The sequence below is a fragment of the Lepisma saccharinum genome, chromosome 2 (assembly GCF_977018435.1).
Source record: "Lepisma saccharinum chromosome 2, izLepSacc3.1, whole genome shotgun sequence".
NCBI classification, from domain to species: Eukaryota; Metazoa; Arthropoda; class Insecta; order Zygentoma; family Lepismatidae; genus Lepisma; species Lepisma saccharinum.
The window spans coordinates 95,413,795-95,438,742 of record NC_139230.1 but is presented as its reverse complement, the minus strand read 5'-3'; the positions used below and the strand labels follow the sequence as shown (position 1 = coordinate 95,438,742).

General features: G+C 35.7%; 1 protein-coding gene across 2 annotated transcripts in view; it reads left to right on the top strand.

Moving 5' to 3' along the window:
* LOC145984103 (DNA excision repair protein ERCC-6-like 2) overlaps positions 1-24,948 on the top strand; it is a 206,071-nt gene that overhangs the window by 117,654 nt on the left and 63,469 nt on the right. Inside the window, exons 7-9 of one of the 2 annotated variants that reach the window (XM_083117522.1) lie at positions 12,968-13,121; positions 15,416-15,556; positions 19,904-20,011. In XM_083117522.1, coding sequence (XP_082973648.1) covers positions 12,968-13,121; positions 15,416-15,556; positions 19,904-20,011 — 403 coding nt within the window. Of the gene's footprint in view, positions 1-12,967; positions 13,122-15,415; positions 15,557-19,777; positions 20,012-24,948 lie in introns of both variants that reach the window. The other variant, XM_083117521.1, reaches the window with a different exon arrangement.

Below are 24,948 nucleotides of genomic sequence, written 5' to 3'. Positions count from 1 at the left end.
CCCTAAAGTGTGGTTCATATCAGCATGAATTCCTCATTCCCTTTTACACGAAGTAATTTATCACTGCACGGTGCTCAATCTTCTCCATTTTTGCACTACACTCACACTTGCTCTGCTGTTCCTGCCTCTCGACACAAAACAAAGGAATGCACTCTGGTGATACTGTACATGTGTTCCCTTGAAAGGGGGGGGGGTGGATTCAACTGGCATGCATCATTCCGAACTCCAGCTGCCATTTGTCGGTCATTCTTAGAACTTTTCAAACTATCCTCGTATGAGGGGGCATCAAAAATTTTGCCTGTTGAGGTATAATTTGTTTAATAATGGAAAGATTGAAACAACGAACATACATATAGTTTGTCTGTAGTGTCATCTACTCAGAGTTACCCTTCCACATAGTTCCCATCATGTTCAATGCATTTGAGCCAGAGTTTTACCCAGACCTAAAAAAAAGTTTGAAAAAATTCCACAGAACACTCCCTGCCCCACCATTCAAAGCTGTTTTAACCTCCTGTAGGTCCTCGAATCTCATGCCACGAAGCACAGACTTAGGTAGTTAAGTTCAAAATGGGAGAAACTGAAAGTGTGGGCAAGACGAGGAATGGCAGATCAGTGACTGACTACAACAGCCACGGCCACAGAGTTGATGATCTCATCCGAAGGGATAGATGCATCACCATCCAGGAAATTTCTGATGCAGTGCACATGTCCTATAGGTCAGCACAGGCAATGATTGAGAGTTTGGGTTACCATATAATTTTAAAACATCTGTTACTTTATTACTCTACACTGAGGCAAATGCATGAGTAATATATGTAAACAAGTTGTACAGTCAAGAGTATATTCATACTTTTTTTTCAAAGATTTGTCTTACTATAAATATATTATCTATAGTTGATCTATTGGCTCCGAATCCAATTTGATATTCATCAAATTTGCATTCAGTGATTTCCATCAGTCTTTTATTAGTACTATGACCAGTATTTTATGTGCAATGTTCAATATGTGTAATTGGCCTGTAATTATTACAGTTTAATCTATTTCCCTTTTTTAAAAATGGGCACACTAGACCTTCATTCCATTGAGTTGGTAACTTTTCTTCATTCCATACATTTAGTATCAGCTTGTGTAATTTCAGATTTAATGTTCTCCCTCAATTTGTAATTAATTCTGGAGGTGTGTTGTAGGATCCCACTGGTTTAGTTGTTTGTAGATTTTGTATTGTGTGGTTTATTTCATTCCATGATCGAGGTTGTAGTTCTTGTTGATTATTGTCATTCTGTTTTATTGGTAACTGTATACTTGTTATTTCATTATTATTAAGAATATTTCTAAAATATTCCTTCCATTTATTTAGAAGTTGTGCTTTTTCTGATATAATGTTACCTACTGTGTCTTTACACATAATTGGCAATACTGTTTGTTGCCAATCAAAGGATTGTATCTCTTTATAACATTTTCTTCTTTAATTATTCTTACAATTCCTTTCAATTTGTCTTATTTTTCATACAACCATTTCTTTTTCTTATCTCTACACATGTTATTAGCTTCTTTTTTACATGTTTCTTTGTTGCATTGGGCCTTCCAATGGCGCAGTGGTAACGTCATTGCCTTGTAATCAAGGAGTCCCGGGTTCAATACCCGGTGGAGGCACATAGTGGTTCAGATCCCATTTTAAACTGTAGGTCCAGTCCCGATTAGTCTTACTGTGCATAAAGTGGACTTAAAACATCCAATCAATCAATCTTTGTTGCATTGCTGTGGTTCTTCTTTTGTTCTTTTCTTGAATCCTGCAATCTCCATCTCACCATTCATTTTTGGGAAAACTTCTTCCTTTTTCTATAACTTTCTTGGCTGCTTATTATCTATTATTTTGTCATATACAATGTTTGTTATTTTCCCAGCTTTCCATTAAAGTCACCTACTATAATCATTACATCACTTTTTGGAATATTGTCTACCAGTTTTTGTATATTTTCATAGTTCTCTTGTTTTTCCTGTATCTTCATTTGGTGCATATGTAATAATTAAGGTTATATTTGCCTTTAATTCTTAGTTTGCATAATCTTTCATGGTAAGGCACAAATCCTATTATATGGTCCGGCACTCTTTTTTGTGTCATAAACCTGTGGCAGCCTGGCCTCTTTTGTCTTTTGCAACACTGTAAAATACTAAGTAAAATACTTTTTATTTATTATACCATTTCCACTCAATCTTGTTTCTTGTAGTGCTGCTATTTCAATTTATGTTTTCTGTATTTGTTCACATAATTCTTGCATCTTTCCTGATTTCAGAAGTGTCATTACATTCCAAGTTCCTTTATTAAATAAAACACAAGTCACTACGCATGTGTGCTTCAAGAAGTTCTTTCCAAAAAATTATATTTTAGACCTGTTGCCAGATACTTCCTCAGGGTAGTCCAAATAAATCACATTATAAGGAGAAAAGCAGAATGAAATATGGTTAGATGGTTAAAAAGATAAAAGTTATAGGATTAGAAATCTGCATCATGGCCACTGGTTGTATTGTGTAAAAGATGCATGCCACTATCTTCTGCTGTGCAGCACTTGCCTTGCTTTACAGATACGTACTCATTTCTTCCTACTGGCAACTCTCCTACTTTCCCTTCTCTTCTTACATCATCGGGAAATCTTATCTGGGGATTGATGACATGTTTATTTATTACATCAATCCATTTCTCCCCAAGTCCCACACCATGGCCATGCGGTCTAATGCAAAATAATCTAACAGTTATTTTTAGTGGTTTTTATTGATTTTATCTGCGATGTTTTGTTCTGGTTTCCAAGAACTTTCTCAAGCTACACTAAGATATACATACAAAAACACAACCTCACATGGCTAGTCACTCTACACTTCTTAGGAAAGAATGTCCCCTTATTTCCTCCTAGGTAAACTGGTTTTTCCTTGCAGGTGTTCCTTACAACTGGCTGTTTCTCCCCCTCCCCTCCATCCTGTATCCTACTCTTCTTGTCTTCCCTCCCCTCCTCCTCCTGCTGGCACTGACCTTCTCTTTCTCCTTTAACTCATCTGGTAAGATAACATCTTCCATTTTTGTGCATAAAATTGAAGGTGCCTCAGGAAACTTAACTAACTTACTTTTCACATGCTTTTTTTATCAGTTCCACCCATTTCATACCATTTTCCCCTTCGTTTTTGTTTATTTTCTCTCCCCTGTTTATGCATATGTGCTTTGTCTCTGCTACTTTTCTCTCTATTTCATTTTCCCTCTTCTCCTTCATTTGTACTTTCATGATCTTGTGCCCATTTGTCAACACACGCTCAATCAATGCTGTTTTTGGATCTTTCTCTTTAATGTCTCTCCTATGTTCTTTAATTCTTTTGTTGATGCTTCTCCCTGTCTCTCCTATGTACTTGTGGTGGGTGTACAAGCAAGTGGTGGATCATCATATCTATTTTGAAATCTTTAACCTCGAGAGCCGCATCGATCATGGCCGGAGTGACTTGGAAACCAATCTTTTCGTTAGTAATATCCCATCTCTTAAACATTCTAATCCACAATTCGACATTCTTGTCATCTCTGTTTTACTTATTGCCCCTATCCTTACAAATGAATACCGCTTCATATACGTTCTGTAACGTTCGTTCCTCGGCATACTCAGAAATAGTAATAATAAACGCATGTTATGGGCTACCATGCATACAGAGGATAAATACCGTGGTGATTATTTACGGCGAGGAACCGACAATTACATTTGTATTTGCAAAAGGGATTTTGCTTAAAGACAATAGCGTTAATATTTCCCTTTAGCAACCAAGTGAAATTAAGAACTCATTTGCACAATCCCCAATAAATCCACCATTATACACCCTCGGAATAAACTACGTGTTCTATTAGTACTGAAAGCAAAGAATTTATAGTGAACCAAAGCGATATATTCATTTTATAAGAACATGCTAATAATCAATGCTTGTTATACATGTGCATTTTCATTGTCACGTAAATTCTCAGTTATTAACAAGGCTCTAGTTCTACATGCATTTTGTATCAAAAATTAACAATGCTAAATACATATAATGTTGAATCATAATCAACAAGCAGTGCAAAATTATCAGTTCAACAAGGCAATCAATGAAGGTTCATGTGAAAATTCGATTAAGAAATACTATCATATTACTACAGGCTTTTTAAATTTTAATCTTCTGTATAGTAGCCAGCAGATTTTGTTATAGAGAGCATTCAGGCAGAAGCAACAAGCGACAGGGAAGGGGGTGGGTCGTATCAAAGTGACAAGCAACATGGGTTCCTTCAGTCCATAAGCAAGCGTTTACCGTGTTTTTGCAAACAAGACTGAGACAACATGATGCACGCCATTGAGAAAACAGCCCAGGCCAAGCAACAAGTGACATGTGCATCTTGTTGTGTTGCTTTGGTTGAAAAAGGTTGGATTTACTTCTTAGGGTTGGTTTCCAAGAGACGTGTGTCACTTATCACCTCTCACTTTGGTCTGAAAGCTCCATGAAACAGTGCATGTACACATTCAAGTAATAGGTATACTGTGCATATGTGTTGTGCACAGTAAAGGTTTATAATTGTAATGAAATATATAATAGTTTGATATTAACATTTGTTTCATATCTGATGATGACATCAACATTTAAATTTGACATAAGAGGCACAAACATATAAACATTTCATTTAAGTCCATTTTAAGATCAGATATGCTAATCAGGACTGGATGTACAGTTTTAGAATGAAATCTAAATCTCCATTGGCATCAAACCCACTATCCCTTGATTGCCATACAACAGTATTACCCCAATGACATTGAGTACGCATGCACACATAAGGCAAAAACATATTAGTAACAAGAAGCAATGGCCAATATCCATTTCTTGGCTGCTACACCATGCAAACTTATTTAGCTATTTGCAAAATGTGGCATTACATACCTCTAAACTGAAAATAGAAACTTGAAGTTACCTGCAATTGGCAATAAAGCCAACATTTCCATCCTCCCCCCCCAAAAAAAACAGCTTTTTATTGAGAAAAAAAATGTCCATCCAAAAAAGCCATCTTGTTTACAACTCTAATGTTTTCAACATATACTCTATTGTAAGGCACACTGATATTTTTTTCCTGTTCTCTTTGTCTTTATATCTGGATGTTGTTTTTTTTTATTAGCTTCAATTTCCTTCTCTACTTTCAATGCAAGTTTCATAATCTTACCTTTTGAAAATACATTCTTTTCTGCTTTATAAATTGTCCATTTTATCTCTTTATTATAACTTTATGTGTTATTACATGTAAAATTAAACCACAAATTGTCTATCTTCATGCACAGATTTTTTGTGTGTAAAAGTTTCTCGGCTGAAACACGCCAGTTTCAACTTTGTTGTCATGAATTCTTATTTCAAGGTCTAAGTAAGTCAACATGCCATCAGTAACTTTTTCTTCCATGATTATAATTCTAGAAGTACCTTCAGTTGGAGAAGGTGCCTCCCCGATGGCGCAGTGGTAGCGTCGTCGCCTTGTAATAAAGGGGTCCTGGGTTCGATACCTGGTGGAGGCACATAGTGGTTCGGATCCCACTTTAAACTGTAGGTCCAGTCCCTATTAGCCTTTCTGTCCATAAAGTGGACTTAAAACACCAAATCAATCAATCAATCAATCAATCAGTTGGAGAAGGTATGTTTATCTGCAAGAAAACGAGTTATAAAGAAAAGTGTTCAAAACAAAAATCATTTTTGAGAACAAAGCACAAAGAATGAGTAGATACGATGGTGATATTGGGGAGAAATGGATCCATCTACGTAATAAAGGAACATGTCTCCAATCCTCGGATAAGGTTTCCAACTGTTCCCACCAGTTTTAAAAGCAGCAGCAAGTTTTGTTTACCTGATGATGTAAGAAGAGGAGGGAAATGTAGGAGAGTTGCCAGTAGGAAGAAATGAGTATGCATCTGTAAAGCAGGGCCAGTGCTGCATGGCAGTAGACATGTGTGACATGTGTCTTTTACACGAAACAGCTGGTGGCCACGATGCAGTTTCTTAATCCTATGACTTTATTCTGTTAACATTTTAACCACTTTTCATTCCACTTTTATTTTTTTAATGTGATTTATTTGAACTAATCTGAGAAAGGATTTGGCAATGGGTACGAAATGTCTATTTTTGGAAAAGAACCTCTTAAACCACATGTAAGTAGTGACTTGTGTTGTATTTAATAATTGCAAGTTGTGGTTATGCATATCTTTAAGAAATTAGTATTCCAAGTTCCTATATGTAACATATTCTTAGTCCATTTCACATGCTTTTTTCAGCATCCATTAAACTGTTGGTCTTTCTTTGATGAGAATTTTTAGCAGGCAGTGTTTTTTAGTGCTAGGGTGCTGGCCATGTACCCACCCCCCCTACCTTGGAGAATCAGGAGTTTTTTAGGAAAATTTTCCTTAGGAACTTTGACCTCACCATTCCTATTGAGCACCCCTGCCCTTCGATTTTCTGCTAAGGTTTTCCTTTCCTTAGCATTTGGAGATCTATTTCCTGCAAGGCAGCAAGGGGGGGGGGGTCTACAGCTCACCACATCGCAGAATTTTCTTTGAAGCCTTACAGTATTGATTGAGATGCAGTTGCCACCATGACCGTTTCCAACGAGGCAACATATCTACTAACTCTTACCCTGTCTGCAACCTAGGGATGCATTTGGTGGCATGCAGCTCTTGTGTGGGAAGGTAACCCAGCCCAGCAAAATCTGATCAAAGAGTAGATGTAAGATTTAATTCGTCTCAAATTATGATATATGCATACAATGTTGCTATTGTTGCACACAGTAAAACTCATTTAGGAAATTTTAAATTATTAGAGAAATGAGGACATGAGAAGTACCATTCAAGAGGAATCAAGACAAAATAAATGTATGTTAACAGAAGACAAAATTCTTGAGAAAACATTAAAATGGAACTTACATCTTTAAAGTGAATTGAATATTTTAACTACTCTATTTAGAATCTCTATTTAATGGACATTTTTTTTAAAAAAGCCAGTAAATATACTGACCAAGGCAGTCTTTATTTCAGTAAAAAAAAACACAACACAAAATGTCACGTGTTTTTATTTTCACTGAAATAAAGACTGCCTTGGTCAGTATATTTAGTGTTTTTTTAATCATGGAAACAAGGCTTAATTGTGTTATGAAAATAATTTAATGCAAAATTAAATTGAGTACAGTACAAAGTACAGAGTACAAAGAAGGCCCTCTACGTGACTACCATACAGAAGGAGATAAAGAGGAAGGTCAAAATTCTGAATGTGTATGAAGACTTCAGGCAGTGAAATGTAAAAAATGTTGGAAGGAACTTGTGTTCAGTAAGAAAACATGAAACTATTTTACAACTCATTTTGTTCAGGGGAACAAAATAATAATTTAGATCAAAATTCATGTTCTACTTGTAATGAAAATAATGTTGGATACACAACTGTTTTGTTTTTATTTGGTTATTTAATATCACTTTTCTAGGTCTGTAGGTTAGTTCTGATGGTAAACATGACTGATGATCAAGATGGTATTGATTCAAGAACTTGGAACTCAACACATTCATAGGTGAAATATTAAATTGATAATCTATATGCTCAGTCACTGTGGTGGCAATTGTGTGAAATTAGACAAGATAAAGAGATGAGATGAAATGGGGGAAAGAGAACTTAGGATGAAATAAGAGGGATAACTATATCGAAGTTGATACTATTTTTCTATTATTACTATTTTCATCATCTTAAAAATTCCATCTTCTTTGTTTGTAATTTTAATTGTAAAATTTGACCATAGCAGATATCATCTTAGCAATGATGACTACCACAAAAGAGCCCATCTGAAAACCTTTTTTAAACCCATGACTCCACTCAGTCAAAATCATCGGGTGATACCAGTGATTACAGGGTGGCTACTCACCGGGAATTCTGCATGAATTATTGGCTTCGGGAGTTATATGTGAATTCTCCATGAATTTTTTTTTTAGGCGTGAAAAATTGCAATTTATCCAAATCCTATTGAATTTATACATATTTATAAATGCCCTGAGGCAAGTATTTCACAGTTTAGCTTTTACTTTTATCAAGGCAGGAAAAGAAAGCTGTATCAAAAATAAAACATAATTCTCTTAATCCTTTTACTTTGCTAATGGCCTTTGCAGAACATTCTATCTGACAGGTGGAAAATTATTGCAATATATCTTGAAGTTCATTAGGTAAATTTGAGTTTGAAATTCTTGTACGATTAACAATTTTTCGTAGATTAGTATACACCGTAATATTTGTGACATATGTTCCTAGATGTATTTTGAGTATGAGTATATGAATTGGCAAATGTAAAATCCGCACCTTGAATTAAATATTTTAAATATATATCCTGTTTAATTGAATAGAATTTGAATTTTTGGATACACACAGACCCTTTATGTTGTTAATATATTTGTGTATATGTGTGGGTGGTGGAGGCTGTAATACGTAAGGTTGAAATGGATAAAACATCTGCTTGTACCCTTGAGTTTTTGGAAAGTTCACCTTGCAAACCAGAAATTATACTTGAACTTTATTATGGTTCTGGAGTAGCCACCTTGGATTAGCATTGATCCAGAGAGTGTGTAACTTGAGAACACACTGTCCATTTATCAAAAAATGTGCATTGGCTGGTTGAAATCACACTGAGGTGAAAGTAAGCAATACTCTCAAGACTGCTAATTTGGAACACTAAAAATACTGATGAATTTGTAATATTTTTCTTTTGCCATAGTTTGGAAATTTATGAAATGTTACACATAACTCTGGTTGCAATAAAAGAAAAAGTAACCTATAAATAGAAACACAAATTTATGGTAAATAAAAATTGACAAAAGCGGCGGTGAGATAAATATCTTCACTAATTTTTCTACATTATAAATGAAGAGAACATACAAAAATGGTTATAAATTGATGAACCACTTCAATTGTGTGTTTAGGGACACCCATTCATGAACACAGTGTTGTATGTATGTACAGTGCAAGGTGCAAAATTTTATCAACCTTGCGTTTTTTTTGCATTAACTTTTTTTGAACTTCATAGATTGAAGGGAAATTTTTGTGTGTTGAGCAGCAAGGTAGGTGCATCCATATCAATGGGTGATATATCATTTTGGACTATTGAAAAAAATATTAAAAATCTTTATTCAATTGTTTCAGCCTGGCAAAAAGTAACACTTTCATTCTTGTCACCACCGAAATTGAGGTCCTTTCCAAAGGTGCCACACCCTCAACAATTTTCACATGAGTCATTCCATGCCAAATCAACACAGATATGTGCTTTTTTTAACCTGACCATCTCCGATTTTCATGAAATTTGGGGAGTTGAAACTATGCATCGAACTTAGTAACTATGAAAATTTTTAGTTTCGTGCGTTTTGTAATTGTTAAATTATTCAAGGTCAAAGTTTGCAGAAATTGCCTTTTTTGAGCCCGCTTACCTATACTAAATGTGCTGTAACTCCGCCACTATTTTGCCTAGGAAGCTCAAATAAAGCTTATTGTACAGGGAATTGAATAAGCTTTCCAGTGATATATAACAAGTCTACCTTTGGATAAAAATATAATTTTGTCACGTGACCTTGACTTTTGACCTTGAATATCTCAAAACATGTCATCACCAAAAATCGTGAAAAAAATATATTTGGTCCCTCATACCATACTCTAAAACATACCAAAAAATCATTCTGGGACTGCAATGGGATCAGAAGATACAAAATAATATGTGTAACTATGTGACTGATAAAAGCCCCATTACATGAACTATGAAGAGTCAAATGTCCCTTAACACCCCCTACAAAATGTGAAGGATTTATCCTGGGTATAATTGGTCATGAAAGAAATAGGTTAGGCACAGGGAGATCCCTAGCCGTGTGTGTCAAGCGCAGGTCCGGCATATTGTTGACTGCCATATTGAATTCAACGCAAAAATTTCAAAGGAAAGGGGGTGATGTGATATATCAAATGAGGCTAGAATTTCACGAGAAATGAAGTGACAAAAGTTTATCCAACATATATTTAACCAGCAAAAATTTATTACTGCATGCTTGTAACCATTTTCTCCTTTTCGAGGTGTTAAAAACAAAGCATTGGAATGCTCCTAACGTGTTAGGAACTCATCGAGATCACGCTGACATCTTGTTGGAGAAAGAAGTATACGCACCATTGCATATGATTTTAATCAGCTACATTCACCAAATAGTTGAATAGTGAAGAATATTGGGAAAAGTATCTCAAACAATTACGTGACACTTCCTTTGGAATGAAAAATTCTTCAGTGACGAGGCAAATTTTTATTTTCACGGTGAAGTTAATAAAAATAATATGGAAAACCTGTGATTTGCTCAGTCGAATGGTTGTTGCTGGTAAGCTAATTATGTGGTATAATGTATGGCAAACAGAAATGGTTGGTCCATATTCAACAACGGAACCTTAAATGGTGAGGGCTTCTTGGATTTGTTAAGTGAACAAGTTTTTTTCACCCTTGCTTACGGGATATGGCACTTTTCGAGAGTTTTGAAACAGGACAGAGTGTGACCACACTGTGGACATTTTCGCAATTTCTTCATGGTAATTTTCTAGGTAGATTGATGGGCACACGGGGATCTATTAAAAGGCCTGCACATTCCCCAGATCTAACATCTTAGGAGAACTTTTACCTTCAGAAACATTTGAAGAGAATGGTGCATGCACTAAAAGTCCCTGATATTGACCATCTGAGAGAAGGCATAGTTGTTGCTTGCGATGTTGTTGCACATGCTACATTGCCAAATGTTCTATGCGAGTGTGAGAGACGTCAACGAGTGTGCTCACAGGAACATTGACAACATTATAATGTGCATATATCGTAAGTGAAAGATATGTGTATAACTTTTTGCTGGCGTAAGATACGTTGAATCCTTCGTCACTTCATTTCTCGTGAAATTCTAGCCTCATTCGATATATCACATCACCCCCTTTCCTTTGAAATGTTTGGTTGAATTCAATATGGCGGTCAACAATATGCCGGACCTGCGCTTGACACACACGGCTAGGGATCTCCCTGTGCCTAACCTATTTCTTTCATGACCAATTATACCCAGGATAAATCCTTCACATTTTGTAGGGGGTGTTAAGGGACATTTGACTCTTCATAGTTCATGTAATGGGGCTTTTATCAGTCACATAGTTACACATATTATTTTGTATCTTCTGATCCCATTGCAGTCCCAGAATGATTTTTTGGTATGTTTTAGAGTATGGTATGAGGGACCAAATATATTTTTTTCACGATTTTTGGTGATGACATGTTTTGAGATATTCAAGGTCAAAAGTCAAGGTCACGTGACAAAATTATATTTTTATCCAAAGGTAGACTTGTTATATATCACTGGAAAGCTTGTTCAATTCCCTGTACAATAAGCTTTATCTGAGCTTCCTAGGCAAAATAGTGGCGGAGTTACAGCACATTTAGTATAGCTAAGCAGGCTCAAAAAAGGCAATTTCTGCAAACTTTGACCTTGAATAATTTAACAATTACAAGACGCACGAAACTAAAAATGTTTATACTTATTAAGTTCCATGCATAGTTTCAACTTCCCAAATTTCATGAAAATCGGAGATGGTCAGGTCAAAGGCTGTGTTGATTTCGCATGGAATGACTCACATACTACTTGACATCCAAACTTTCACCTGCAGACTAATATGCATGAATTTTTGCCCCAACAACCCCACCCCTCCGATACCAACATGCCTGACATACATCCCAGTCTTCTCCAGTTCTGCCCCCTCCCCTCAAAATCCCCTTCCCTACAACCACCCCCTTGAAAGGTACATCACCGCAGTCATCACCAACATTTCCGACAGTTCCTACCTCGGAAACACCACTTCCCACCACAACCTGACTCCAGCCCAATACAAAGCCCTCAAATACCTCTGTAGCAACCCTAATATCAAAATCCTCCCTGCTGACAAAGGGCCCACCACGGCAGTCATGAATTCCTCAGACTATGTGGCGGAAGCCTCCCGCCAGCTCTCTGATTATTCCAGCTACAAACCCACCACTGTTGACTTATCCACCACACACCTGAACAAATTGCATGAATTTGTCCTTTCCAAAGGCCCCACTGAAAGCCTATTCAACTCCACCCTCATCCCTGACACACACAATAGTGCCAACAAATGTTTGAGGAGATAAACACAATGGTGTATGATGATTACAACTGTGCTCATTCAGGCTGCAGTCTACTCTCACATGTAACAGGTGTGACAAGTTCTATTAGCTTTTTTTTGTCTCCCAATATAATTGTGTGACTTTATTTAGACACAGGAGTTTTCACTTGTTATTTGAAGGGAAGATACATACTTTTTGCTGTTGTATCCACACTTGTAAACTAAAATCAAATTTCTTAGGGAATTGTTGTTAATGTCAGGCAGGAAGAATGGGATACCAAATAAGAGCAAAATTTGTTTTTTTCCTTACAAGTGTGGACACAACAGCAAAAAGTAGGTATCTTCCCTTCAATTAACAAGTAAAAACTCCTATGACTTTGTCAGCCATCACTCTAGTACCAGTTTGACAGTATTATCCTCTGCCCAGCAGCTGATTTTGAAGTGGAGAAAGAAGAGCTGCAAGGTTTGAATATATTTTGCATAATTTTCTTCATATCTTGCTGTGCAGGTGCTTGCAGCTCTTCCTTGATTTTTTGGTGTTACTTATTTCCAAAATTTTTCTTACTTTTTGGTGTTATTTTACCCAAAATTTCATTGTTATTTTAGCATACTTTTCTGCAAAAGTGCTTTTAAACTAGTATTTTAATTTGTAGGTCACATGACCTACACCTGTGAAATAGATGCTTATGTGGAAGTTTCTAATCAAAGTACTGTGTGGTTAAAAGTTTAGAATTTTTGAAGATGTATATTTTCTGAATATACATATTGTATCTTTCAATAGGCCTATAGAAGCAGGACTTCGACAAGATGCCACTAAGAGAATGGTTGCTGAAGGCCGAGTCATGAAAGATATCCTAACAAGTATTCGAATGAAGTGGATGCTAAGGAGAACAAAAACTGTAATTGCAAAAGAGCTACCCAAAAAAACAGATAAGGTTTGTAATGTACTACATAGACTTTGACTTGGAATTCTCATCATCAAATACATCTCAAAATTGTTGCACATACAGTGTGCAAATAAGGAGCAAGATGTTAATGAGATTGTTAGATGTTACCATTTGTACAATGATGGTGGTGGTCAGAGCACTGTCCAAATTGAGACTATTTGCTTATGGATTCATTGCTGGATCCTTGTGTAAGCAAATGGCTATGCCACACACCCAATGCTTTTTGTGAAGTAGTAAATGCAAATGAAATAGAATCAAAAATAAAGATGATAGGTGAATATATTAATATAAAAATTACAAAGTGAATCATTCATTTTGCCATGCAGATATCTCTGCCAATTTTTTGCTGTTCCATGGCCATCTGTAATAAATTTTTATTTTGGCCCACTGTTATTGCATTTTACAAGATTTATATAATACTTGATATTTACAAGTTTATTTACATTGAAATTGGAGTTTATTAAGTTTTATGGTGAGTTTGAATTTTGTATACAAAATTATGGAAACACTTTGAAGAAGTGAGGTGACATTGATAGAAGTGTGAGGGTGGATTCAAAAATCGTCATTGGAGATTCATCATTATCAGATTTCAATCCATGTTATTCTACTGCAAGATAGTGTACACTTTCTGCACACAAATATAGATGACATGGCCTTGAATTCTGAATGTGAATTTGTCTTGCCCAATGTATTTATGTGCAGGCCTTGATAGGATATTTTCTCCAACTAGTTGTGCTCCTTTTGCCAGTGTGTTCATTCCTCATTTTTCGATTTGTGTTGTGTGCTTCTTCTTTTAGCTTTTACCATGTGTGTCATGGTTGGTTTCTTTACATTTTAATGATCTTGAACAGTGAAACATTTTTAGTGTAAATGATTCTGGGAATCAATTTGACAAAGGAGATGTGTTATCTTCAAAACGTTTCTCTACATCTCAGCTCATCAACATAAGTGAAAATAGAAAACATTTACTGAGATTACAGGGGTTGGACAAAAACATGGAAACACCTGGTAAAAGCCTGAATTTCTCATCTAATACCATGTAGCAACACCATGGGCAATCAAGACTGTGTGAATTCACCTTCGAATGGACAAATATAGGGTTTGAATATTGGGTATTGCAATCCTATACCCTTCTTCATGCAAAACTTGTTTCACATCCTTCAGGGATGCTGAAGGTGAATAACCGCACCGAACTGAACTGTATTCTCAAAAACCTACCACGGGGGCTCTATGATATTGTAACTGATGTTGTAACTGGCAGGCAGGGAAGGTACCTTCATGTACCTCAGGCTATGACTGGACAACTCCAGTGGTATGATTCTGGGCATTGCCATCTTGTTAAAGGTGTCTCCTGCAGGAGAAATGTCTGGACTATGGGATGGACCTTGTCTCTCAAAAATGTGTACATAGTCCTTCACAATGACTATGTTTGATGGTGGGAATGAGGCCTGTAGATAACCATGGTATGGTGACCACCACCATGCATCCATCACCTTTGGCATGAGACAGTTTTGGTTGTACGCTTGATTCAGTGGTCTCCACATGTAAACTTGTCCTCATGTTGGGAGCAGCATGATGGACAATTCATTGGACCAGGTGACAGTCTTCCTTTGCTTGCAGTTGACAATTTGCGTATGTTACATCATTCTTTGCTCTTCATGGCACTTGGTTTACCAGTTTGTTTTCATATTCCTGCTCAAAATCCCTTTTAATGTTTGTGGAGCTCTTGTCACATAGTTAACACTTGATTCCCTGGTGATGTTTTCCAGAAACACTATATTTTGCCATACCCTCTCGATACTCCAAATTTACTGGCTACTTTGGTCACAGGCACACCAGCTAGGTAGGCACAAACAATTTGCCTTCCTTGAAACTCTGTAAGCTTAGACATGATTCACTATTCACTGCACAGCATGATGTCCACAGAACAACTGCAGTCTCCTACAGATTTCACAGGGTTCATATCGTATAGGAAAAAGCAACACATGTCACACCACATCCAATTTCAGGAGGCAAATATGCATCAATTCAACCTGTTACTTCAATGTGGTGTTTCCATATTTTTGTCCCACCCCTGTATCTGGAACTTTTTATCTACATGATCTACTCAACCATATCCATCAGAATGCTAGTTCTATATGTCATGACCACAAACCCCCTTCTCTGCCTAGGCATGCAGCTGCATGAATAAAATTATAATTATGTAAGAATTATTAGCTTTGACTTTGCACTTTTATCTCAATTTCATCCTTCCATTAATTGAATGTATTGTTCTTTTGTAGGTGATATTGTGTAAATTAAGTGACTTACAATGTGACATATATAAAACTTTGTTGGAGAAAAAAGATGTGCAACTTGTTCTGACTCAGTTTGATCCTTGTAATTGTGGAAGTTGCTTTCCAAGAGGCAAATGCTGTTTCAAGGTAATTGAGAGTTTCATATTTTTATTGTTTTTTTTGTACAATAATTGTGTTTGTGTGCACACACCCACCCATTCGCACACACACACACACACACACACTACTTACTTACATACTTTTCCATATTAATGTGCAAGAAACTAGTAGAACTATAAATATAGAATTTGTTGGATTGGTAGATCCACCAAATAACAGTTAAGTGTAACATAAATTATCATGATTGGCTGATTTGTCAAGCTGTGAAAAACAGAAATTTGTCTATCCATACATCAGTTACTATGTAGCTGCAGAGATAAAATTTAGTGAATTATAAGATGTAGGAAATACTGTTTTGTTTTGATCCAGTATTAATTAATTGGTCTGTCTATTTGTTTATGGGAGTGAAACAATGGAAAGTCACAATCGCAATATCTTGTAAACTATACATGGTGTAAATCAGGTCCTTAACCCTTCTTTTTGTGTTTTCTGTTAAGTAGTATTAAAACTTCGCCCACAAGAAGGGACGGCTACTGATAACTGAACAAACATATGAATCAAGGGGAAGCAGAAGTAATTGAATTTCTTTATCAAGTAACTCTGAATTACTTTTAAGAAGTATCTTTTCCAATGCTGCTGATATTAAAATATCTTTATATATTAATAAAAATATAAAAATGTATAAAAACCTAAATTACTTATGACAAGCGAGTACCATCCACCAATAAATGCAAAGAAGGAAAAGAGAAGTTATCAGAAGGGAAAATAAAACCATTAATAGAAACGTATACGAGGCTGCCAATATTTGTAAGGAAAGAAATAAGAAACTTAACAGGGAAGACGGGAATTTAGATGACATTTGGATTAGTATGTTTAAAAGATGGGAAATCGGTAAAATGAAAAACAAAATAGGTTTCCAAATTACGCCTGAGGTAGTTTGTGCGGCCCAGGAAATAAGGGATTTTGACCCGGAAATGACATAATGAAGTGGAGAGTGTGAGCTAACTGGGAGGGAAATAGTCTGTGGCAGGTTCCTGCATTCTGTAAGGAAGTAACAGCTGGTGGCCACACGTCCGTGTGAGGGATTGGAATTTTATAGTTTTAACTGTTTTTATTAGTTTGTGTGGGGGTTCTTTATAGTAAGATGGTAAGGGATATGATCAATTTATATTTGACGAGGACAAGTTTTATCCAATTATGTTTTACCACTTCAACCCACAACCTTTTCCGTGTTTGATATAACTTGACGTGGCAATGTGGTGATACGTGCCTAAGGAAATTCTGAAGAAGGGGGCGGTAAGACCCCGAAACGTCGCATTTATTGACGGATGATACTTTCTTGTCGTAAGTAATTTAGGGTTTTATACATTTTTATATTTTTATTAATATATAAAAATATTTTAATATTTGCTAAAAGTGAATAATTCGCACAATGCAAAATATGAACACTGCTGATACCTTATAGAGTTGGACAATGAATTGGTACAAATTGTGAAAAAAATTTCTCGGACTCAGTATGATAATTGCACGGCCCTGCATTTTTTAAAAAAATATTCGGATGATTTCAAATCAATAGGTGATTCTGGAAGTATTTTGAATGCTGATTATGGAAATGACATCCATTTTTTCCCATGATGTCAAAATTTTTCACAATTTCACAATCAAAATTTTCATATTCGCCATTACATTACATTTATTACCTAAAGCAATGAAAGGAATTTATGTAAGGGAAATTTCAGTTGTTTCCAAATCAATAAGTGAATCTGAAAGAATTTTGAATGCTGATCATGAAAATGAAATCCATTTTTTCCCATCACATGAGGATTTTTCACAATTTCACTATCAAAATTATCATATTCGCTATTCGATTACATTTATTACCTAAAGCAACAAAATAAATTTATGCAAGGGAAGGTTTGGTTGTTTACAATCCAATAGGCAATTCTGTAAGTATTTTGAATGCTGATCATGCACATGACATCCATTTTCCCCAATCACTTCAGTATTTTTCATAATTTCACAATCAAAATTCTCATCTTTGCCATCCCATTACACCTATTACAGAATGCAACAAAGGAAATTTATGCAAGTGAAATTTTGGTTCTTTACAAAGCAATAGGTGATTCTGGAAGTATTTTGAATGCTGATTACAGAAACGACATAAATTTCTACCCATCATGTCAGGATTTTTCCCTAGGTCAGGATTTTTCTACACGTCACTAAGTTCAATCAACCCACCATATTATAACATTTTGTGAAGGAAATTTTTATGAAGGATTTCAAAAATAAAACCTACATAATCAAAGTCCATACAATTTTCATGCCAATGTGTCTTTTTTAAGGTTGAAGGTGGATCATTTACAGTTCAAAATTCGAGGATTTGTTGTAGAAAACCAATATTTTGCCACTATCTAAACAGAGCCATTTATTGGGGAGATGATGGAACTACACATTTTATTATATGAAGTTAAGGCAGTTGATATATTGCTGTTTTCTGAAGAAAACTAGACGTGATGAGTAAAAATGAATTTCATTTTTGGAATCATCATGCTGAAATTATTCAGAGATAACAGTCATCTGCGAGACATCCAAACCCATGCAGGTCAGTGTTGTCGTTAGAATAAAAGTCAAGTAGTTCACAAATCATTTCTTACAGAGACTACTGAAACAACATCCAGGCTATTATAAAAATTCACATTAACATTTTTCGTTTCAATGTATCTTGGTCCTTTTTCTTTCTCATAACCTGCAAAACAGTTTTTGCTTCTCTGAGAGATATGCTTCTTGCTGTCTGAGAATCATCCAATTCAGGAAGCAATGAATGTCCAAAGTTTAATAATAAAAATAAAAAAGGAGCAATCCCCCAAAATTGCAACTGTCAAAAATTTCATTAAGTGTGTGTCCTTCACTGACAGACAAACAAATCACACCACTCACACTGTTTATTTTCTTTCATCAGTTTCTCTAATATAGAATTCAGAACATTATGTTCCAATTGATGTTTTCAAACATTATTCAAGGTCTATGAAACCTATGAACATGTCCTTACCCTTCTTCCTCCTGCCTTCAATCAAGAGTCACAGTACTAGCACAACCTCTCATTTTTACTTGCAACCAGATATTCAAATGTCTTGCAACATCCGGTCTTGAGCATGTTATAGACTCTTGATTTCTAGTCAATCATCACCATTCACTGAAGTGTCCAGCCTAGAAAACAAAAATGTATGCACTCTTCTATGTAAAGTACAAACAATCCACATTAATGAGTTTAACTGTGATATGACATGGCTGCCATTGATAGTCAAATCAAGTCTGTTGTCCTTTTTACAAAAGTACAAGAATGTTATTTATGCTGAAAAGATTATATCGGGCTGTTGACCAGGTGAGTTGTGGAGAGGATTCCAAGCTTTTGAGAGCTAACATCACTCTCATCTTCAAGGTAGAAGTGCAGTGCTGACTGTCAACCCGGTTAAATCAGGACTAAACCTTCAGTTTAAAGTTGGGTTGGAACCACTATGTGCCTACACCAGCAATTGAACCCGGGGCACCTTGATCACAAGGTGACAGAGTTATATCATCATTGATGAAGCCCTGTTGTTCAGAGTTATTACAGTTTTGAAATTAAGGCTCCTTCATATTGAGCACATGATACAAAATGTGTTGATGGTTTCAGCTACATCCCCTTGCATAAGATGAAAACAAGAGTCAATCAACAAAAGTTGCTAACCTTTCAAAATCACTGCCCCAAATTCTGTGAAGAATAGCTACTCTTGTTTCTAAACAAATTTCTTTCTAGAAGAAAGTTATTTTACAAACTGACACACATGTTGCCATCATTGAGAAAAATAATTTTTGCATTTGCAGACCAATACATGAAAATGAATATTTCTGGAATGGTCTGACAAGAAGCACTCTAATCAATACACTCTGATTATGTTTTTTGCTACTGTAACATTTTCTATTGCATCTGTAAATCTCTCAAGAAATTTTATTTGCATCATATTTGTTTTTTGTTTTTTTGTTGTTTTTTTTAGGAAAAAGGTCTTATCTGTTTTCCACTTCTAGAAAATTACCAAGTTATGAACTTGCCATGCATAAAATAAATTCCTTGTATAACTGACACAAATTTATTTGTGCACTAGTGGAGCTTTGCATAATTTTAATAATAAGCTGATTCTTTTTCTGATATTATTCTTTATGTTAGGTGTACAAAAATAATTATTCAAAAAAATTTTGTTACCATTTCAGAAGAACAAAATTGGCGAATCTGTGTTTGCTCTTACTTTTACTTACATGCATCTGCTGATGAAAATTGCAAATCATATTGCTCTACTTTCTCCTGGTAATTCAAAAAATATGTTATATGCAAATAAGGCAGAGGAAATTTGGCATAAAGTATTGTTGATGAAGAAGTTCTCTGATTTGCAGAAAAAACTCAGCTTTGCCTCTTTATGCAATCCTAAATATTCAGGTAAAATGGAGGTATGTATCTCTCCTACTTGGCTGTAATATTACTTATTTTGAATATTTGGTACACAGAATATATGTTTTGAATTTGTGTTAAGTTAGAGATTGACTTGTAGTTCATTTGGTTGCTCCAATGTCATGGAATGGAATGCCCGTATGTGAGAGGTACACATGACATTTATCTATTTCTACTTGAATTTATTGTGTCTGAAATGGACAGTACTGTTTTTTGTGTCTACCACTAACTAGTAGCAACAAGAAGTTGCAGTATGCCTGGAATGGATAGTAGAGTCAAATTAGTTAAATATTTAATCTGCTTTTTATTGTACGTGTACAGTCATGTGACCTAATTTGGGACATTTTCGAACTTTCATACATACATTAAGAGACACTACCCAATGTAAATCATTCTGTTTCTAACTTGGGACATTAAAAAAGTTTAGTAAAAGATTAAAAACTAATACAAATAAAAAGACACCCTTCAAATCTCACAGTAATTTAATTCCATCACAAATTACAGAAATCAATGAACTTACGTGAACACAAAGTAATGCAAGGAAAGGAAATTCTTCCAATAAGCATTCTTTAATTTGACAGTAAGGGCAAAAAATGAATACTGATTTTCCTATTCCTTGATCAAACTTTTCAAGAAGTTTTAAACATTAATGTTTATTGGACAGGAGCCTCTCCCTCTTCTTAGCCTCTTGGGATGGGAACTTTTCAGGTGAATGATTTTCAAGCATGCCACAATGTTAAAAAAACAACAACAAAAAACATAGCAGAAGAAGTAATTGTCATAGAGAGATAATTTAGTACTTTTTGCCTTTGGAATGACAGGACTCTTTGCAGAGGTGAAATTTATACGCTTTACTTCTCGATAATAAACATTAAAAGAAAAAGAAAATGAGGTGGACAATTAACCTAACCCCCTATGGCCACCACAATAGACCAAAGCAAGCGAAAAATTTAGTATGTAGAAGTGGCATATTCTTACAACTGTGCTAAGTTGCACAGAAAATAGGTAGGTACTTCGTGGAGAAAAAAAAATAATATAAATGAATAAGAATAGTAGTATAGTCATCTTGCAGAATAGGTTTCTGGAAAATTGGTTCTCTTGTCATCATCCCTATTGGCAAAGACCACTCTTGGAGGTAATGTTACATCCACAAATTTTGAAAAAGCATGCATGTAATTTTGTGAACTATTTTTTTAAAATTTGGGAAAAACTGTTCTTGCAGTATGTATACCTGCATACAATTGAGCAAAGTTTTGTCTACAACCTATAAATAATCAAACATACGCAGTGTGTGAATCCTTGCTGGTATGAGCAAAATGTGTGTGCTCATGTAGGACTGAAAAATGTATTGTTTGTGTATGTTTGCACAATGCACACAATAGGAAATTGCACTCACTCACCACTCATCGTAGTGTAACACACACAAACCTTCATCTCTGGAGTGGAGGACCATAATGTTGCTTTCCATAGGCTTGATTCAACTATGAATTTTTAGTGGAATGACACTCAGACTGCAATTAAACAATAATATATTCTTGAAACACAAACATTAAATGATTACACAAACTTTGCCATGCTGCAAAGTGATGAAACCAGCCATCTTGAAAAGATTAAAAAGTTTATCCTTTCAAGTATTTTACCTTTTGACTAATGTTTTATACTTCTTGGAAATCCTGAAGAAGGCCTAGGAAACTGTAGGGGATACTAGCTTTGAAGCTACAAGTTGCAAAACAATGGCACTTTGTTTTGCCTGAGTGTGAAAGGTACTCAGAAATTTGAGAAAATACTTAATACTTAAGACCACGTAATAAGGACTTCAGTCTCTTGACACCAGATTTTGGCAATACATAGGTGCTTCTCTTCCCCCACTTGCTCATGAACATAATTCATGACAGTTGATGGGAGGTCACCGTATCCTCAAGACCCATCAATCTGCTTACTGTCTTCCTCCACTTCCTTGCAAACAGAAAAAGTATTAACCCTTAAACTCAGGCCTATATTATGCAATAAGGCCTGACTACCAAGTGCATTTTCAGTGGGAAGTTTGAAATTTTGCAAGGTTTTAAATAAAAATTTATGTCTTCAGTAACTGTCAATCATAGAGTTACATATTTTAGCTCGTTTTCTTCAGTACAATCCAGGCTATATAGTCCAGGGGCATTTTTCAATATTTCATAGGCCGTGGGTTTTTGAATGAAATGACTACTGCAGATACACTACTAGTGTGGTACACAATCGTGTACTACCAGGCATTTTGCCTGGAAATGTGGCGTATGACCTCTGTGACATCATAAATCCAAAATGGCTGCCATTTCATGCACTAGGAAAGAAAATTATAACTCCTTTAAAATTGGTTTTTGACAATTTTGCACATGGACATTTTTTGTTCAGAATTGAAAACTGAACAAAGAAATATTCTTAGTTTTTTCACATGCTGCACTGCTGTAGAGATATATCTAGTGAAAGAATTTCATACCCTTTTTTTTTGCAAGGATTCTAAGCAATATTTTACACTTTACTTGACGTTTCGGCATATAAAGGGGAAAAAATTACTGCTGGTGAAATTTTGTTGATGCCTACTATTGTGACGTATGGCCTGTGTGATATCATGAATCCAATGTGGCTGCCTCTGCAGACATTAACAAAGAAAATAGACCATATCTCCTTTAGGAGTCTTTTTGACAATTTGTAAGTTTGTTGGGTTTTTGAATGAAGGGAAGACATGTGTATGGAGGATGCCTTCATTTGGAGGCACACAATCATATATTACTAGGGGTTTTGCTGGAAAATGTGTCATGACATCTGAAATCCAAGATGGCCATCATGGAGGTTCTGCACATAAAATACTGTCCATATCCTGATTTACAGTTCATTTATCAGATTTTTCCAGAATCATTTTCTGTTAATAATTAAAAAGTGAAAAAATATTATAATTTGTATAACTACAGTAGTGCCCAAAAGTTAAGCATGACTAAGATATGAGAGAAAGTTTTATTAATGAAGTGTCAGAACTGCACAAAACAGCAAAAATTAATCAAAACTTTATCTGGTATACAATAGAGCAAAATACAAGAAATGAACAATTGTTTTTTTAGTGCAATGAGACATACAAAGATAAGAAAATTAAAGATCACTTCCTTAACAAAAGAAGAGGTTAATTTGTGGTGTGGTTACCCGTAACAGCTACACAGCCTTGCAATGACGTAGCATGCTCTTTACAAGTTGGATCAAGATCTCTACGGGTAGCTGGTTCCATTCCCCAGTGTGGAGCTCTGGAAATATCCTTGGTGGAGGCAGGCGGGTTGCAAATCGTCTCCTTATCAGGGTGGCTACTCACCTTGAATTCCGGGAATTATGCGTGAATTCTGCTTGAATTTTTCTCCGTAGACGTGAAAAATTGCCATTTTTATTAGTACAAATCCCATTGAATGAACACATATTTATTAATGCTCTGAGGCAAGTTTTTGTCACAGTTCAGTTTTTATTTTTATCGAGGAAGCAAGAGATATGGAAGCTACATGGAAAATAAAACATAATTCTCTCAATCCGTTTGGTTTGTTAGTGTCCTTTGCAGAACAATCTATCTGACGTATGGAAGATTATTGCAAGATAAGGTATCTTGAAGTTCATTAGGTCAATTTGAAATTCTTATATAATTAACAATTTCTCGTAGATTACTACATCAAGTAACATTTGTGACTTGTTTTTTTTAGATGCTTTTCTAGTCTGAGTATGCAAAATGGCAAATGTAAACTCCGCACCTTAAATTACGCCATACCCTTAGTGAATGAAGACAAAGAGTCGTTGAAATTATTAGGATATAACCTTTAAATTGTGCAACTCGGAAATACGAAATTTCAAAATTTCACTTAAGTAATTCTAAACCGCATTTACTGCATCCATCATGTGTATATGATTTATGTCTGGAGACCTTCAAGATAGTCATCCACCAATTTGACTCAATTTGCACATGTATTATCATCCTTGAAGATGAAGTCTGGCCTGAAGGCACTTATGAAAAGTCACATATGTTGTTGGAGTACCTAGTCTCTGTACCTCTGGCCAGTAACAGTACCTCCAGCAAGAAGTGCAGCTCCTTACATCCATTGAACATGACTGCCCACACCAAAACTGATCCCTTGCCATGATATTTCTGGGATTAAATCATGTTTGAGGTTCTTTCTAGATGAAGAATGTGCTATGAGAATCATTTTGCAAGCAGAATCTGGATTGTTCTGTAAAGAGTATGTTCCTCCATTCATTCAGGGTCAAATATCGATGCCGCTGACTGCACTGTAAATGGGCCCGTCCGTGCACTGGATCAAGTGGGATATACACTACTGGACATCTGTCATAGAAACTAGCTGTCCTGAGTCTCGGGTACACAGTTTGCTGAGCGAAACACTAACCCCTGAGGTGGCTGCAAGCTCTGAGGATAGTTGTCCAGTTTCGTTGTGCAGTTAAAGCCAGATATCAGCCCAGTTGTGGCATTGTTACTCGTTTACAACCTTGTACTGGCCTACGATGAACATCTACTGTGTCTTTGAACTGTCACCAAAGCCTGGAAATGATTGTGCCACAGTCAACACTGCTGTGACTTCAGTCTATGTTTGACCTGCTTCCAGGCGTCCGATGGTTTTTTCCTTTAAAAAAATGTCCAACTAATGTCTTTATGCCATGTTCTTACTGTACAGTGCACACTTTACAATTATTGTATTTATTAATTACATCATGCGAATTGCATAGTAAATCCAATAGTACCTATTATGAATAAAATGGTGTGTAAGGCAGAGGTTTGCTTGATCAGGTGCCATTGCTTTACAAACTCAGGTGTTTCTTGATGGTTTTATTAAATTGGTATATTGTTACTTGAAATTGGGTAAAGTGCTATGTATGAGGATATTATCTATTGGTTCAAGTAACTGTAGTACACTGA